Source organism: Neopsephotus bourkii, unplaced genomic scaffold (genome assembly GCF_033783945.1).
Source record: "Neopsephotus bourkii isolate Nb327-2 ecotype Australia unplaced genomic scaffold, CSIRO-AGI_Nbou_v1 NB_1846, whole genome shotgun sequence".
NCBI classification, from domain to species: domain Eukaryota; kingdom Metazoa; phylum Chordata; class Aves; order Psittaciformes; family Psittacidae; genus Neopsephotus; species Neopsephotus bourkii.
This window is the reverse complement of record NW_026902319.1, coordinates 1067019-1084792: the sequence shown is the minus strand read 5'-3', so window position 1 is coordinate 1084792 and position 17774 is coordinate 1067019. Positions and strand designations below refer to the sequence as shown.

The 17774-nt window shown below is 43.7% G+C and overlaps 2 protein-coding genes across 2 annotated transcripts in view; one reads left to right on the top strand and one right to left on the bottom strand.

Moving 5' to 3' along the window:
* LOC133207274 (tubulin monoglycylase TTLL3-like) overlaps positions 1-17283 on the bottom strand; it is a 64760-nt gene extending 47477 nt beyond the window's left edge. The window contains exons 1-3 of the mRNA XM_061344035.1: positions 17182-17283; positions 16850-17096; positions 16336-16771 (exon numbers count right to left, since the gene is read on the bottom strand). Of these exons, the coding sequence (XP_061200019.1) occupies positions 16336-16771; positions 16850-17096; positions 17182-17239 (741 nt within the window). The 5' untranslated portion in view covers positions 17240-17283. The remainder of the gene's footprint in view (positions 1-16335; positions 16772-16849; positions 17097-17181) is intronic.
* The window catches only part of SGCD (sarcoglycan delta), a 525277-nt gene that overhangs the window by 78286 nt on the left and 429217 nt on the right, over positions 1-17774 (top strand). The window lies entirely within an intron of this gene.

Below are 17774 nucleotides of genomic sequence, written 5' to 3'. Positions count from 1 at the left end.
AAGAGTAGGAACTTTTCTGTTGTATTTACAATGCGTACCTCCTGGGTAGTTGTTAGGTGTATGAACACTACACTGGCATTTCCTCTTTAAGCATCGTTATTTTATTGCTTTATCTATCTAGAGGAGAGCAGAAATTATCTTTTAATTACAATGAATTTAATGGTATTGGTTACGTAGCACTTTAGCTCACACACAGCACGACAAAGCTTAGAATTTAGCATAGTCCTATCATGCATCATTGATTCATCTTTTCATCCTGGAGTGCCAAGTATTTCTACATTGTTGCTAAAAGCAGGTAAAAGATTATAAGCAGAAGATGTTTAGACTGACTTAGTCAAAAAGAATCAAAATAGGACTACTTAAGGAGGCATGGGGAGGCAGGTTGTGCTAAGGCTTTGCCATACTGTTCCTGAGAAGAAGAAAGAATAGGAATAAATACTCTGTCATTATCAAAACACAACACTATAACGTGAAGAGGTGGAGTAATTTATCTGTAAGTAATAGACTGACCTATTCAGAACTGCAGTTTTAATGTAAGGCTAACCTTTGAAAATGGATCAAGTGATATAAATTATTAAGGAACAGACATCCCTCAGATAGATGGTCTCTATTAGTCATTTTATGCATGAATGGTTATCTTCAAAGGTAGAGCTGCAGTCTGTTGAGGAAGAAAGTGCAAAAGCAGATTACCTGAAGCTGATGTGTAAGGCTGACTTTCATTCTGTGTGTTCTAATCCAGTAAAAACAAAAGGCTGAAGCAGGTTCATCTCTCTTGCTACCCAGCCCATGCAGCTCTTGAAATCTCTTGCTTGCAGAGGAAACCCCTGTTGCTGATGTTCCTAAAACATCTTCCGCTTTTGCATGGAAAAGTAGGAAAGCAAAGGTAACCTTAAGCTATGTGTTCCTAGCCTGTTTGCTCCAGTAAGCAAAACCAACTTTAGGCTTTTCCTGGCTTCTCCTGTCTCCAGCTTTTGGTATGTCTTGTCTTCCAGTCACAGATGTCTGTAGTGCTTTGGGAAGAAGTGTGTATACTGAAGCACATCCCTGTTAAATGGGACTTATACCCAGCACACGATGCTTCTTCACACAGCCCCTGGTCTGCTTATTTTGCACAGTGACTTTTAGCCATTGTGTTACCTCTACAGCATAATATAATGTATTTGTTCACTTCTGACATCTTTGTTCACTCCAGAGGTGAAAGGGGAATAATCTACAGTGTGTCTGCAAATTCTCCTAGATTCTGACAGACAACATAAATAATCATATCAGGGAAGACACCTTTGACATCCAAAAGAATCTAGAAACTGTCCACATGTACATGAGCATCTCTTCTCAGCAGCAATCCTCCTTTTCTCTTTTCCCAAGCACCAGTCTCATCTATATTTCCATTTGAATTAAGAGAAGGTTTTGAAGGGAACTGGAATTTATGACCCCTCTGAAAATATCTACAAAGAGATTAAGTTTCTGCATCCTATTTTTGTCAAATGTCAGGGGAAAAAATGGAAATATAAACATATGAACATCACTCCAGTGTCTGGAATCTTACTGACTTCTCTCTTTTCCTCCTTTTTCTTCACTAGTTCATGTGTGAAGATGAATGTTTTGTGGTTAAAACGCTGGAGCGGGATGCAAATGATGCCAGCTTAAACTTCCAGATACGTTAAAGGCTTCCTCTGTGATACCATTTAATATCTCTGTGATCTCTGCATGTACTTTTAGCTACAAAAAGTATCTAAAAATATGACTTTCACATTATTTTTATGATTTAGACAATCATAAACCAGACTCTGGATATTTGAAATCCACTCACTTTGTTTCTTTCAACAAAATGCCTCCTGTTTGCGTTGAAGTGATCCAGGTTAGACTTTGAAAAAAAGATAAGCATTTGGTATGCTAATTTCAGGAGCAACAGTTTTCAGTAGCCTGGAACCCTCTGCAGTATATTGATGTTTCAATTTGTACAGAGTAGCAGCTGCCCTTAATGATAAAGCAACTGCTCTGCTCTGTGATAATTTGATGTGGCAGCAGTAGTCTTGTGGAATGTGACATGACAACTTGAAATAACAACATGCAGATACGATGCCACAGACATGTCATGAAATAACATCAATTACTAGAAATTATAGGAAAACATCTTCAGAGAAAAAATATTGAGACAAAAAGTTGTCATCGCACCAAAAGTTGAGAGGAATATGCTAGTTTATGTGATTCCTACTAGAAACAGCTTAGTTGAGTTTGACTTTTTATAATTTGACTTCTTAAAATCAGCACATTCATCACTAGACTAACTTGTCATATACAAAAGTAAGATGATTTTATAGTATCTGCAATGCTTTTTAGTGTAAATTCTTTCAGACTCTTGTCATGTGTGTGACCATGCTCAAAAGGCCATGAAGGCTATGCCCACATCAACAGCTAATACATCTCAACAGGAACACATATATAGAGCAAAACAGTGCTGAAGGTCCAGGTTCCCCTCTACAAACATTTCAGAGGATTTACTTCAGGTAGCTGTAGTCTGACTTGTCTGATGCCCACCGTTTGCTGGAGGGCAGTAGGTGAGCTCCTGGAGTGCATCTTCCAGTCTAATTTTATCCTGAATTAAAATGTGGAGCTCCAATTCAGTCTGTGAGGGGAACCAAACCCCAGCAAGTGGAGATAATCAGGAAAGCATCTTCATAAAGCACACCCTTATTTCACAGTGAAGCACTAACACATGCATGTCCAAAGACATCTGGGCTGAGTGCTTCCAAACGATGAACTAAATTGTTTATTCAGACAATCAGCTTAATCCTGCTGGAGGTAAGAGAATTATCACTGTGCTGATTAGAATTGGATCAGTGGATGATCCTTTTATCCAGGAGCTTCCTTCATTTGATTGGGCTTTGCTGGTTCAAAGAAAATGGAAATTGTTTCTTAACTATCTCTGATGTTGAGTAATGGAAAAGCCAAAGCTTGACCTTTTTGAATCATTTCCATTACAAATAATGCCAGTGTGGCCCCTCTTAGAGACTGTGCTGGACAAATCTTTATGCCAGTATCTACTCTGAACTTCCTTCTCCCTGTCCTGCTCTCTCCAGCCTTCTCTTTCTGTAAAAGGAGAGACTGCTTCATTCTTCTGTGAAGGCTTCTGCTGAACAAAAGCAACTGACTCAGAAAGTCATCCTCTGACTTCAGACCCTTAGACTTTTCAAAGCATGGCTCAGGGTTTTAGATGTGAAGCTCCTACTGAATTTAATTGGAGCTGTGCAGCTGCACCAAACCTTTCAAGATGCATACCCTGAAATATTCATATTGTCTTTCTCTCTTTCCTTTCTCTTAGCCACATTTGTTAAAGTTTAAATGAAGTGGCTTCCAGTTCTTGTAGGTGCAAATGTGTGCTTGCATAGTCTATGAAGACATTAGCATTTAGACATTGAACACCCCTTGATTTGTATGCACCAATCACTTGGTAAACAGCTGAAGTGGTTGCATATAAGCCGTCAGTTAATTCTGGCTGCAAAAATTGATTCAATTTTTTAAAAGTCAAGCCCGATCAGGTATCTCCTCTTCTGTTACTTGCACAAAAAATGATTTTGATCCTAGCATTTTAAAATCCCCCCAGTCCAGGCAGAAGTTTTCCTGTTGCTGGTTGGTTTGCTCTCAGTTTGCATGATCCCAAGGTAGTCCAAGGTTGCTTTCCTTTCAGAAGGAGAGCATGACAAGAGGTAGGGTATTAAAATATGGATGTATTCCCTCAGTTTGCACAGCACCCTCAAACAGAAGGTCTGGGACACGGCTTGGCTTTCTGTGGTGAGTTTGTTCAGTGAGTGAGAGAAAGGGTATGTGAGTGCTAGGCATAAGGGTTCTACAGTGTAATAAGGATGGCATATAAAAAGGATTATATCACTCTTCAGAGCCACACATGTATTGGATATCTAACAGAGGAATCTCATTTTCAGATATGGTTTCAGAAATAATTATAGTCTGTTCTTATGACTTAAATATATACCCTCCAGAACCAGTCATAGTCTTACTTTCAAGCTTATACATCTCTGAAGGCCGCTTAACATGGACGAGTTCCTAATTTGTTGACTGCAAAGCAACTCCCACTTTCTGCTTGAAGGTGGGAGTGCTTCTGTTTATAAGGAAAAGCCCAGGAGAAACTACAAGGAATGCAGCTCTCTAGTCTGTCTCTGCTGATACGATGCTCAGCCTTGATTCAGTAACCTGCTGTTGCCTCAGTCTCTACCCATCAGTAAAATGGGTATAAGGGTAAAAGTAAGAATAATGAAGATCAATCTGTGGCAAAATCTGACTTTTTCATGGTACTCACCATTTCTCAGAGTTCCTGATACTGCAAGCATATATGAGTTCCAGTGCTTTATAATTCCCTATTTATTAGCTGTACTGAATTAACTCACCACATGCATGGCTCTAATCTATTGCAAACACAGAGTGAAATGCATTATCTTAAACCACCATGAAGGCAAGCTGGCTGATAAGCAGAAAATCAGAAAGATCTGATTACTCATTTGTTTGTAATTGTGGGTCCACACCCGTAATTCATGTTTCTGGGCTGATCTGAGTCCTTCAGAAGCAGAGGGTATTAGGAGAACTTGTACTTTGGTTTGTTGCTGTCAGGCTTTGTAAAATCTCTTGCATGAAAGGCTTCAGAAACATTGTTTTATCCTTCAGCCCAGGAAAGAATTGCCTCATCAGCAAGGTGCTGCTATTTTAGCTGCCTACCTTTCTAATTGAATTTAGAATATAACAGAATCATCACTAGCAGCACTGCAAACCTTCCCAGTTTGATTTGGGTAATTCTGCTTCGTTGCTGCAGGGTTTTCTGCATACTCTTGGGAATACCCAGGAAGAAATGCAAATTGTGACATAGAATTAGTTAGCTCTCTGCAACAGCCAACAAGATCTAAGTATGCTCTCTGTGTCTCCATCTCCTTCTGATTTCACTTGTCATGTGTTTATATTGGCAATTGTTTTGTATAGATAGACCTGTAGTGTTAATATCCTGCTTTGATAATATTACTCTTCAGGAATCTTAATGAGTGGCTTATGTATGTGGCATCTTTAATGCCTTCCACTGATGGTATTTATTCTTTATTTTCTTTAAGTGGTGAAGGAGCACTGCCGAAGCCCCCTTGGGTAAATAGTGTTTAAAGTAGTCCATGCATTTTTAATTAGCAAAGAAATACATAGATAAAGATGGAAGATTTGTTTTCCTCAGTCAAACCATGAGCACATCAGGCCCACAGGTAGCTTAGTGTAACTCCAGAGAGATTACATTTAGATCTCCTTGTCTAAATATTAGAAACTCCATTCTGATACAAGCAGGACAAATTAAGGTAAGATAAAGGTGTCTTCTCTGCTGGAGGCTTAAGGTCCTTCTTGCTGCACGTTATTAAGGTGTCCTGAATAGGGGAGGGGGAGGGAAAGCAAAACTAGAAAAAGAAAACTGCACCATAATCTGTGTATGAGACTGTGCACAGGAAAACATGGGTTATTTTAACTAATGAGTGGTTATGGAAGTGGGTTGGTTGTTTTTTTCCTGGTCATGAACTAGTGGGTCCACAAAGCATATTTACACGTTTTAATTATTAAAAATCAGTTTGCTGTGTTAGCAAGCTTCTTGTACAAGATGCATTTCTGGTACTCACCTTTGCTGTGTAGCTGTAGGCTCATGTTTAGCTTCTTGAGTATGTTTGGTTTTGCTTTTGTTTTTAAACTTGAGGGTTTTTAAGCCTCTTTTGAGAGCTCAAATGACTAGCCTGTGGTTAAACAGCATATATGCAAGTACTTCTATAGCATACAGGGGGTATGTTTTCAAGTGGAAGGTCAGCAATGAGCTGTAGAGGCAGGAAATTTTTCAGAGCCTCCATCAGTCCAGTCACTTGAACTTAGAGCAAGGGTAGCACTTTGCTTTTGGGAGGAGTACCTTAAAGATTGAAAGAAGGTAAAGGCATGCACAGAAAAGTCTGAGGAAAGATGTTTTGTTGTGAGTTACTTTCCTAGCTGCCTGTCTTTGAAAGGGTTTGGAGGCTGATGTGTGTAGAGAGAGCAACAAGGTTTGCTGTTGCTGGAAAACATCAGGAACACAAGGAAGGTGCTGCATGCTAACAGGGCTACATTCATTTCCACACCGTTTTCTAATGATGTTTTCAGTTCAGGAACAAGAAAATCTGGATGACTTGGCTGAGATCAAATAGAAGGGACACAAATTGATTGTAGGCCCCAGATGGCCTCCTGCTTCTCAGTGAGAAGGCTGAGCCATGGATGTTGCTGCTTCCTCTTCTGACTTTCAGAAGCAGCCAAAATAAGGGTGAATGACTGAACAGTGGGATTTTTCTAAATGCCTGCCTTGAGACCATTGTCAGCACAGCTCATACATAGATGCTGTTAGGTTGGATATAAAGGAAGGCAATATACCTTGCGGTGTTCATTGTGTAGGAGCTGGTCTTATAAGGTGTCTGGTCCTGTACTGTAACAGACTGTATATAGGCACATCACCACCCGTGTGTTCTACTTTAAAGAAGGCTGAATATGCTGCAGAACTTGATTGAGATCTTGTGATGCCAGAATTAACTCGTGTATATTTTGCATTATTCAGTAAAGCAAACTGTCTGTGAGAAGTGTCATCTCCAAATACATGTAAGATTGATTTGATTTCAAGACATAGGTCAGATTCTTCAGTATTACTAAGCCCAAGGCCTAAATGGGAAAGTACAGTATCTGCTGTCTAGGTCGTGCACTGATTTAGGTAGCCTCTGGGCTGCTCTAATTAATCTCTTCCTTGCTTTGGGATATTCAGAGCAAGAAGAGCAGGCCGGCAGCCAGAACCATTAGGTCTGCACCAGCTGAGGTTCCTACATGCTGGTGGGGTCTGTAGGTCTGCCTCCCAAACCCTTTGCTGTCCTGATGCCATCTGATTGGGACAGCCCAGAGCTTTACATGAAACATTCTGAAACATGTGCCAGGACTGTAACCATCATTGTGTGCAATTATGGCACACACATAGGTAGATGTGCTAAGGAGGATAATGCGGAAGAGCCTTCCATTTCCTAAGCAGAAGCCTTTGTTTTAGAAGCCTCTGCCATTTACTGGTCATTTGTTGTGGTCTTTTGAAAAGTGTCAGTGCTGTCTCCAACTTAATGAGTTATCACTTACCAGAACTTTGACTGCTTTTCCAGCCTTGTGGAAAGGTTGGTTAGTAGGTGGAATTGTGTACAAGATGGGCCTTTTTTTAGGGAAAGATATATAAAAGAAAAATAAAGGAGCCAAAAATTCAACTCCCAATTCTGTGCTTTAATGTTTTACAGTTTTGCAGGTTTTTTTGACATAAGCTCATAGTAGTTCTCCTTTAGAAATCAGGAAAAATAAAATCTCATTTAAGTCTATCTTTAGGTTCATATTTCTTAAAAATGTATCCCTTGAGAATGAAGACGCAGCTTCCCAAAGTCTAAAACGCAAGAGTCAGCAGGAGAAACAGCTCACTTGAAAACAATCTGAGGAGTAATTATTAATTAATGTACAAAAAAAAAGATTTGGTGTGCAGAAATCTCTGCCTTTCTCTCATTTTTATCACTGATTTCCTCTTCTTCTGGACCTCAGATGCAGCTCCGAACAACCCAGCTTATGTTGTGTTTCTGCAGATACAAATAATCAGAAGAGAACAGGTCATATGTTTTGACAGATACCACATAAAAGGAAACGTTTAGACTGATATACCCATACTTGAATTTGATTACAGGGAATTAAGTTTCTTCAAAGCAAATGGCTTTCTTTTACTTCTCAGTATTTCTCATGCAATTAGCAAGTTTGCTCTATTAACTCTCTTGACAGACAGTATTGCAGATCTTATCAGCTTTCACTTGTGTATGCAGGGCTTTATGAGCTTCTTGTTTGCTTATGAACTTCCTTGTCGGCGATAAAATTGGTGGGTAAACGCGGGACATGCGTGTCAGGGTAGGACGTTGTTTGCTTTGCTTATCAATAAATAACAAACTTTTGGCAAATAAATAAGAGCGACAAGGGAGCTGGTGAGTCCCGGGGTTTCTTTTGCCACTGTTGGCACTTGCTCGTGTTGCTAAGTTACTGTAGCTCCTGGCTTCTACTTTAGAGAGAAGAAATTACTTTTACATGTATAATGAACACAGTACCAGGGACTCCCAGAGCTGCGCTGGAAGTGACTGTAATACAGGGGGGATTGTGAATGCAGTCTGAAAGCCAATGCTGCAGAACACTGGTCTAATACAAAACCAGTCCCTACCATCACATTACAATGACAAAGGTGTGTATATTATTTATTTTTGTACAAGATGCCTTAAAAATAGCAAGCAGCAATAATGAACCACTGGACTGGATGGTACCTGCCTCTGTGACTTGCAGGGTATAGGTGCTAAGAATGGTGCTTTTTCTGGGAATGGTCAAGACTAGAAGTAAAAACTTCCAGATTAACTTCCCTGAAGAGAAAATATTCCCAGAAGAAATTGTGTTTCCTTACTGAAAACTTAGTTCTTGGAATCACTAGTCAAAAGTTATTATTCCTGATACTGCAACAGTGAGTTCATTATCACAACTATGAAAATAACAAGCAGTAACGCCTAATTCCCTAAGTAGAAGTTTTAAACTCCCTGTCAAGTTACCCAGCATGGTCCTCGCTATTCCTTTTTCTGAGGCAAAGGGAAACTGAGTGATATTACTTAGGGTTCAGTTGCTTTGGCGTTACGAAGGCTGAAGCTCTGAACTGAAAAAAGGGATCAGTTTTCATACTGGAAAATACATAAATAGTTTTATTGATATTCCAGTTGGTGAGAGGAAAGCATCATTTTCCTGCTGGTTAGAAGTTGCATTTTACCATCTGTTGCTGGGCAATGTAAGCCCTTTGAAAGGGCTGGAGTTCAGCTCCACTTGGCTTCAGGCTTAACCTGCCTCTTCAGTGGAGGAGAGGAGTCCAGGGGGTCAGATGGTGGGAGCATATGACTCAAAGCTGCTGGGAGACATTGGAGGATGGCCTGAGTCCAGGGAGATGAGCACAGTGTAGGTAGCGTAATGCAGAAAATCGCTAAGTAATGTGCTTTGGCAGCAGGTTTTCTGTCCAAGTGCTGTGAAATCATACAGGCCAGTGGGAGGGGAAGGCATGCCCTATACCAGAGGGTTGAAACCCAAAGAGATACAGCAACCACTGAGTCTACAGAAAAAGAAAATACGAATTTCTGGTCTTTAGTTATGTTTCTGGTTTGTATCAGTTAACAGTTTCGAGGTGCAGAAATTAACACAACATGCTACTTGCCAGAGTTAGGCAAGAAGCTGGTAGATCCCAATGCAGCAGGAGGTGAGACCTTGATAGTATGTTCTGTAGTCCGAGTTCTTCTACCTGAATTTATTCTTTCATCTGGTCTTTCCTTTTCCTGATGAAAAGGGTTCTGAAGGGAAGAGCTTTGTTTTTTGTAAGAGTTCATTAAGTTGTCTCAGCTCTGCTTCTGGTGGTGTCCATAGGTGTCCTCTTCCTGCTACAGACACTTCCATGGGGTTGTAGGGAATATTCTTGTCCATGCAAGGGAAATGGTCCTCTCTGCTCATTGGGGAGCTGATAAAAGACTGCCAGTGGCTCTTTTTTTCTGGATATCTCCGTTTTCTCTCAGGCGGAATCGTCTAGATTCTGGATTCCTATATGTAAAAGAAGAAAGCATGTGAAACCTCAGGGGCCCAGCTGGGGAGAAGCAGCAAGCCCCAGAACACCTGTCTAAGGGAAAAAGCAGAAAAGCTGTAAAGATGACACTAGTACTAAGCATTTCTTTTGCAGATGGTTACAGGTATAGACTGACTCGCACACAGACTACCAGAGGCACTTTTCTCTTTGTGCCCCCAGGAGCCAGCTTGGATGTCTGATTCATCTCTGCAGGCTGAGACAGAACCATCAGGCTCTGAAAAATTGATTTCAAGGGGAATTCGCTTGCTGTCTGAGCACAGCACTCCTCAGGACAGCTAGCCCTCTGCGGAAATCATCATAATTGTGCCTAGGCTTCTCAGAAAAGGCTGTGCTGGGTTTCCAGCCTCCCCTGGGATCTGGGCTCCTTATGCAGTGACATGGCTTTAGAGACATCCTTTCTTCTTAGAGCAGATGGACTCAGTGGGGGGTATGAAGAAATGGGCTTTTGAAAGAGAGCTGGTGAATGTAATGTGGAGCAGGAAACTTTCTGTGTGGTTTTAAACTTGCTCCTCTGGAGTCTGAGGCTATGCTGATGTCAAACTTTACAGGTAAGCCTCTAATGCAGAGAGAGGATCTGGTTAAATCTCTCTCTTTCTGTGCTCAGCACCATTAAGGGTATTGCAAACCAAAATGAGAGCAGCAGATTGCAGCAGAGCTGCCATGGGTGAACCAGTGGCCAGAGCCACATCTGGCTTCTCTCTTTTTCCTTTTTCTGTAGAGCAGGGAGAAGTTCTTGCACCTCCTCCAGGACTGACCATACAGGTTTGTTAAATGTGGACCACAGCTCCGTATTCTTAGTGATTCAAGAGCAGACACAGCTTAGAGCTCCTACCCTCTGCCACCTGTCACCAGCACTGTCCCTCCAGGCGAAGCTGTGGTGGGGCAGTGCTGCAGCAGCCAGATGTAAAGCTGTGAGGGTAGAAGCAATGCAAAAGGACTATTATTATTCACTGTGTTTTAAGATAAGGGAACCGGGGAGCATCTGAATCTCGCACCAGGTTAAAAACTCAAAGCAGCATTATTTCTACACAGTGCGTAACTGAATGGTGGAGTTTGTTACCATGTGATTTGGTGGGGATAAAAAGTCAGGATAACTTTCAAAAGGCATTGGGAAACATTATGTAAGGAAAATGCACTGACTGCTAAACACAGTGATGCAGAGAAAACTCTGACTAACTCCTCGCAGTTCTTCACTGTAGAAGGCTCACCTTAGACCTTTTCTCTACACACCTGCAGCTGATGACTGACAGGTATGGCATTCGATCTCTTGTGCTCATAAGCCAGTATGATAATTCCCATGTTTCTCTTGCTGCCTTTAAAGCAAGAAGCTGTGTGGATTGAGATGGTTTTGGACTCCTTCTGATATTCAGTTTCGGGCCAAGACATGACCAAAAATGAAAAAAAGAATGGCAAGTATAAGCATGTAGGATTTATTAGCATCATTTGCTATGGAACAGTCTGGCAAACCATTTAATTCAGCATTCAGTTTGTAGCTGAATAACATCTTTATGACCATACAGTCTCTATATTGAAAGACTTTATAACTGCAGTAGTCACATACAATGGTGAGGGTAGCCACAAAGGCATTGCAATAGGCTGGTGACTGGCCATGTCAGCTAGGGAGCTGATTTTGCTTATGCTATCAGACCAGAGCTACCCATCAGCACAGTTTACAGGCTTCAACCAGCAGTAATTCATATAGATGCTCAGCTTGTTACAGATGCAAAGCAAAGCATATTGGCCTCAACTTAATGAAAGATGTTAAGATAAACACATCTTCATCTTTGATGTTAGTGTGCATATGAGCAGTTACTGCAGATCAGCCAATGTGTGGTAACTCGTTAACACTGCAATAGCTTGATCATAGTTCTGAGCCCTTAAGCTTCTCAGTTTAATGCAAGAGTCTTCATTTACTGCTGAGCTCATGCCTCCTCTTTGTTTTTCAGTGAGCAATTCCACTGGCGTTTTATGCTCTTTCCCTTTCCCTGCAATTCCTTTGACATTTGTCTGAAACACCTCAAATCCCAGCGTCAGGATAGAGAAGCTAGTAGATCTTGTTGTTCTTGACCTCTTTTGGAACCTCACAAGAAGAGCCCTGGAGCTGTTTTCTCTGAAGTAGACTGACCCATTTATAGCTATGACAGATGTCTGGCAGGTGCAAGGATGCAGGTTTCCCACCTTGGGAAGGAGCAAAGGTCTGTGCTCATTCAGCCCTATGGAGGGTTAATTATTGTTTTGCTTAAAAAAGCATTCGGCTGCCCTTAGGTATAGGAATTTATTTAAGCCTTATCTGCATAATTATCATGTTTATTGCTTAACACAGCTGGATGGATATGAAGAGTATGCAGTTTTTGATACACGCGTTATGTCAGAACCATTACAGGGGAAAATAATTATCTCTTATAGCCCCTGCAAAGAGGCTGGCAGTAATAGTTTTCTGACTTTAAAAGACAAATCCTAGGACCAAATTTATTGGGCCTATTTACATATTTGTGATGCTGAAGTTTTTCCTCTCTTTATGAAATTTGTGCTGTGGTGATGCACAGCCAGGACTTTGAAGGGTGACTGGTAATCTGAGGTGCTTTGCTTAATAGACTCAAATTGCAGAGAGGAGGGAGCTGCATCACATGAAAATCATTCACCTCTATCAGGGCCTCCTGTCAGGTACCCAAACCCACTTTCTTTAGAAATCTCAGCCACTTCTAACATCTTAACATGTTGAGATATTTAACAGGAATTCTGGAGTAGCCAGAAAAATGCAGAGAGCATTTTAATTATTACTACTCTTGCAAGATGTCGCTCTATTTGAAACCATAGTATGTTGTGTCCTTTACAGGTAAATCTTTATGAGGCATTGGTGGGTATTTCTGTATTTGTAATAGCGTGGTGGGTATTTCTGTATTTGTAATAGCGTGCAAGCATGTAAATGGTTCAACATTGTCTCATTCATTAAGGGTGCTTACCATTTCAAATTCCTGTTATTGCATAAGGCAGCAATAGTCTGAGGGCTTCCTGGTCCAGCCTGGAGTCTACAGAACTCTTGCAAATACCTGCATGGCACAGCCCTGGGGCAGCTGATGTCACTGCCAGCAACCCAGAATAACACTTTGAAAATGAATATGAGGGGCACACAGGAGCAAACAAGGGCAGGCATCTCTGCTGTATAGTTCAACCGTTGACAACCTTTATTCTGGCCAAAGTGGGGAGGTGGGGTGATATACTGGAAAAATGAACATGTAGCATCATTCTGACAAAGCTGCTGCTTTCACCAGATAACATGTGATTGCAGCAACTGGGTTATGAAAGGAGAAAACAAGACCTAAAAAAGGTCACATTTCAGTTCCTATCTCCTTCATCAATGATGTGAGAGCTATTTTATATAAAACTCTGGTTGTGTATGGTAAGAGTAGGTACCAGTCAGCATGTTGTCATTAGCTGGAGTGTTGGCTATTTCTATTTTATGTTCATTTCTTTGTTATATGAATGAATCTTTTAGTGTGGTTGGGAAGAACAAGAACATGGTGAAGTAACAGGATGGAACTTCTGCATAAAAGCCAAAATAGTTAGAAGGGAGCCCAACACCCATCAGTTATGATTTCTCTCTTCTGCGTCACTAATCTCTCCATGTTCCATAGATGATAAATTACCAATCACTCCCTTTCAGTCAGAAACATCTCTTCCCATGCTAACCTGTTGCACCTAATCCTCAGTTACCCAACTACCTTCTCCCTTTTGGTCTGATCAGTGTTGCTAGTCAGACAAGTTGCTTTTGACTTGGTTACCCTGAAAAACGGTGTGTAACTTCCAACTATATGAGTCTTGGTAACTGCTTGTCTTGTTAGCTGACCATCACAGGCTCTGCTCTCAAGGTCTTGGTAAGTTTAGAGCAGTCTCCAGTTTAATAAAACATCTTCCTCCCTTTTCTGTGGCTACACTCATATTTCCTCACTATGGGATAAGCAAACCTTTCCACAGGTGATCAACACAACATAAGGGCTCACATTAGGAAGCAGAGAGACTTGGTGCCATGGTCTAAGCCCAGCCGGTAACTCGGAACCACACAGCTGCTCATTCACTCCCCAACTTTTGTTCTCCCTGCGCCCAAAGGAGAAAGAATGTAAATTCCAAGGCTTGATATATGACCAGGCCAGTTACTAAGGTAAAACACAAAACTACTACTGCTGCCACCAATAATAATAATAATAATGATAAGGGAAAATAACAAGGCCAGAGACTATTACTTAGCACTCACGAACTGATCCCCAGCCTGACCGAGCAGTGATCTAGGCCTTCTGGGTAACTCGCCCCGTTTCTATACTGGGCATGATGTGCTGTGGTATAGAATATCCCGTTTGCAAGTTTGGGTCAGGTGTCCTGTCTCTGCTTCTTCCTGACTTCCCCTCCTCCCTGGCAGAGCGTGAGACTGAGAAAGTCCTTGATAGGAGTAAACATTACTTAGCAACAATTAAAAACATTGCTGTGCTATCAGCACTGTTCCTAAACTAAACCTGAAAACAAAGCACTGCACCAACTACTACAGTGAAAAATGACTGCTACTACTGATCACAGGACAGCATCCAACCTTTATTCCATACCATTCATGTCATGCTCAGATCTCACATTTTTCAATATACCCTTGCTTTTTGTCTCATATATATACAGAGACACACACATACCTATACACACATCACACACAAAAAGAGAGAGATATCATTCTATTGCCCATGGACCAATCCCTATAAAATTTGCTGAATTCATTCAGTCCAGGATGTTAGGGTCTTCCTCTTGTACCAGGACAGATGGCATGTAGTGCTGGGTGGGCTGTTGCCTCCTGATGACGCTACTAAGATCATCTGGTCACTTGTTGAGCTCGCCTGGTTTTGTCAAAGTTCATTCTTTGTTGGGGTGATGATGGGAGGAAAGTCAGGGTCAGTGAGTGGTGACCTGAGGACAGTTCTGCTGCTGCTGCTGGCTTTTCCTATGACTTTGTATTCTGATGATGATCATGAGAGTACATATCTTCTTTTTAAAGTCTAGAGTGGTGGAGATGGGCATCTAGCTGACGGGCTGTAACAGTGTTATACAGCAGGCATCAGCATATGATAAGAGTTCATTGGCTGTTTTCCCCCCACATTAAATTCAGTCCGCTTGAGATACACAGTGGACTTCTCCATCTTCCTGCATTACCCACCGAGTATATCCGAGTCCCTGAGCAAAACCAATCCCAGGAGTGGGTTTGCCTTTAGCTGAAGCAGGAATAACACACCGACTTCCCCAGCAAATTCTTTATGTATACCACAGGACCTTTATCCCTCTCTACAGTATGTAAGTTCTGACTGGGGTGGGCCAGCCCTGTTGGCAGATCTTCCAGTGCTGACCAACCCGGTGGCTTTTGTTAGATGTGTATCACGATGCTTGAAACTCCCACCACCCATTGCTCTCAGTGTAGTTTTTAAGAGCGCATTGTAATATTTGATTTAACCAGAAGCTGGTGCATGGTAGGGGATGTGTTAGTGGGACTGCAGCTGGTTGAGTGGGGGCCCTGGTCAGGACAGTAGCCCCAGGCTTGCTCAGAGTGGCCTGAACCCACTGGAGCAGGGCTTTTGGCTGTGGAGGTGCCTGCAGGGCAGAGCTGGAGAAGCGCAAGCGCAGTTGGGTCAGAGGAGCTGCCTTGACCTGTGCTTCTCCAGCCCCTGGGAGCTGAGTGGTTCTGCCCCACTTGGGTATCACAGGAGGCCTGGGCTCTGTAGGGGGATTGGTGACCATAGAACACATGGTGCCCATAAGTGGTTTAGGTTCCACAGGAGGCTTGTGCTCTACCAAGGGCTTGTTGACTATAGGATGTGTGGTGCCCACGAGTGGCTTAGGTATCAGTGGAGGTCTGAGCTCTTACCAGGGGCTTGGTGAATGTAGGACACTTGGTGATCACGAGTGCCTTAGGCACCACTGTAGGCTTACAGTCCGTAAGTGGGCTGGAGACCACTGAAGGCCTGGGCAGCGGAGGTAACTTGGTGCCCATAAGTAGTTTGGAGATTTCTGGAGGCCTGAGCCCTGCAGGAGGCTTAGGCTCTGGAAGGGGCTTTGTGACCATGGGATGCTTGTCCACCAGAGGAGGCCTGGGTACCACAGGTGGCTTGGGCATCACAGGTGATTTGGTGTTCATAAGTGGTTTAGAGCCCACTGGACGCTTGGGCACCACCAGGCAGACAAGAGGCAGGATGGTGGGGAGTTTGTCCTGGGGTGGTTGTTTTTGCAGTTGGGGCTTCATTAGAGAGTAGCTTTCCACCACCAGCTTCAGTCCAAGGGAGGGAGACATAGAAACAACTGGGTTGGAAAAGAGCTTAAGATCATCAAGTCCAAATGTTCTACAGCACTGCCAAGGCCACCACTAACTCATGCTATTAGGGGCCTCGCCTACACAAGTTCTGAACCGCTCCATGGACTGTGACACCCTTCTTCCCTGGGCAGCCTTTTCCAATGCTTGACCACCCTTTTGAGGGAAGTAATTGTTCCTAATGCCCAGTCTAAACCTTCCCTTGTGTAGTCTGAAGCTGGGTTTTTTTTTGTTGCTCTACTGCTTGTTGCTTGAGAGCAGAGAGCAGTCTATCCCACAGCCCTCCCAAACCCACCTCTTTGTAGATGAGTTCAAAGGCTCCGGTGGAGCAGCCGGGGTTCTCCCTGTGGTCCGGGAGCACACGCAGGATGTTACGCTGGACGGCAGCGCAGAGCTGTCGGGTCACTGCTGAGCAGGGCGCCATGGTGGGACTGACGATGATCTCTAGCAGCCACGGCTGGCAGTCCTCTCCGAACATGAAATCGGCTCCATAGAGCTCAAAGCTGCCCTTGCGGTCCCTCACCAGCTCCCGGCCGCTGTGCAGGGCAGCCACCACCGCCTCCTTCATGCCTGGCACAATCACGTTCTCCCAGGCCTCCCTGTGCCCCACTTGCTGCAGGTGAAGCTGGAACTGGTGGCTGGACCATATCAAGTCACAGGGCAGTTTGGGGTGACGGCCTCCAGCGTGCCTCCACTGCTTCTGGACAGACACATTGCAGAGGTGGCGGGAGCTGGTGTGGGGAGAGCAGAGATGGGTCAGCAGGGTGCTGGGGTGTGGGGTGTGCAGTGCTAGGGTGAGGGGCACTCACGCATGCAGGTGGTGCAGTGAGGAGGGCTGGGAGCAGAAGCGCACATAGCTGTCCCGGTAGAACCATATGGTCAGTGGGTTCCAGTCAGTCACCAGGATCCATTGCCGCAGGTCAATCTTGGTGCCAAAGATGAGCAGCGGCCGCTCCACATATTTCTGTGCTACCCATTGTCTTGGCTTCAGTGAGGGTGCTGGGTGTTTCCCAGGCAGCTCCAGCACCTCCTCCAGCCGTGCTGAGCAGGTGATGCCTGTTAAGAGGGGACACACAGTGCTGATGAGACCCCTCTTTGCCAGAAAACCTGTGCCCAAACCCCATTTTCCCCTTGGCTTCACCTCTACCACGGGACATAGCTCCAGGCTTGATTATCCACAGATTGTGAAAGCCCTCCATGTGGAGCTGGGGCAGCCGCACCTGCAGCTTCTGCAGCAGGGCCCTGCACTAGGTATTCTGGACCTGCAGGGAGCAGCATGAACTGAGAGGCATGGCTGCTGGCTACCCTTGGGATGCGTGGCTTTGGGTGCATCACGGTCCCAAGCCACAGCCCCGAGCAGAGGCTCAGTCCACAGCCATGGCTCTTAGCTCTTCATCATCCCCACCAGGCCCATCTCCACACACTCATCTGACCTGTTGCCAGGTGCCTCCATCACCCCTGGCATGATCCCAGGCTTCTCCATAGCCAGTCTGAGCAGGCTGTGATCTGCTGTCAGGCGGAAATCCTCTGCAAAGGATTTGAGTTGTCCTCACCCCATCCTGCCCAGGACACACAGGGACATGGGACATGGCAGGGGGGCAGAAGGGCAGCAGCCCCAGCTCACCGATGAAGGCTTGACGTTCATCCTCATCCCCAAGCCGGTAGCACCTTAGGAAGAAGGTGGTGGGATCCATTTGGTAGAATGAGGACAGGTTTTGGAGGTTGACACACAGC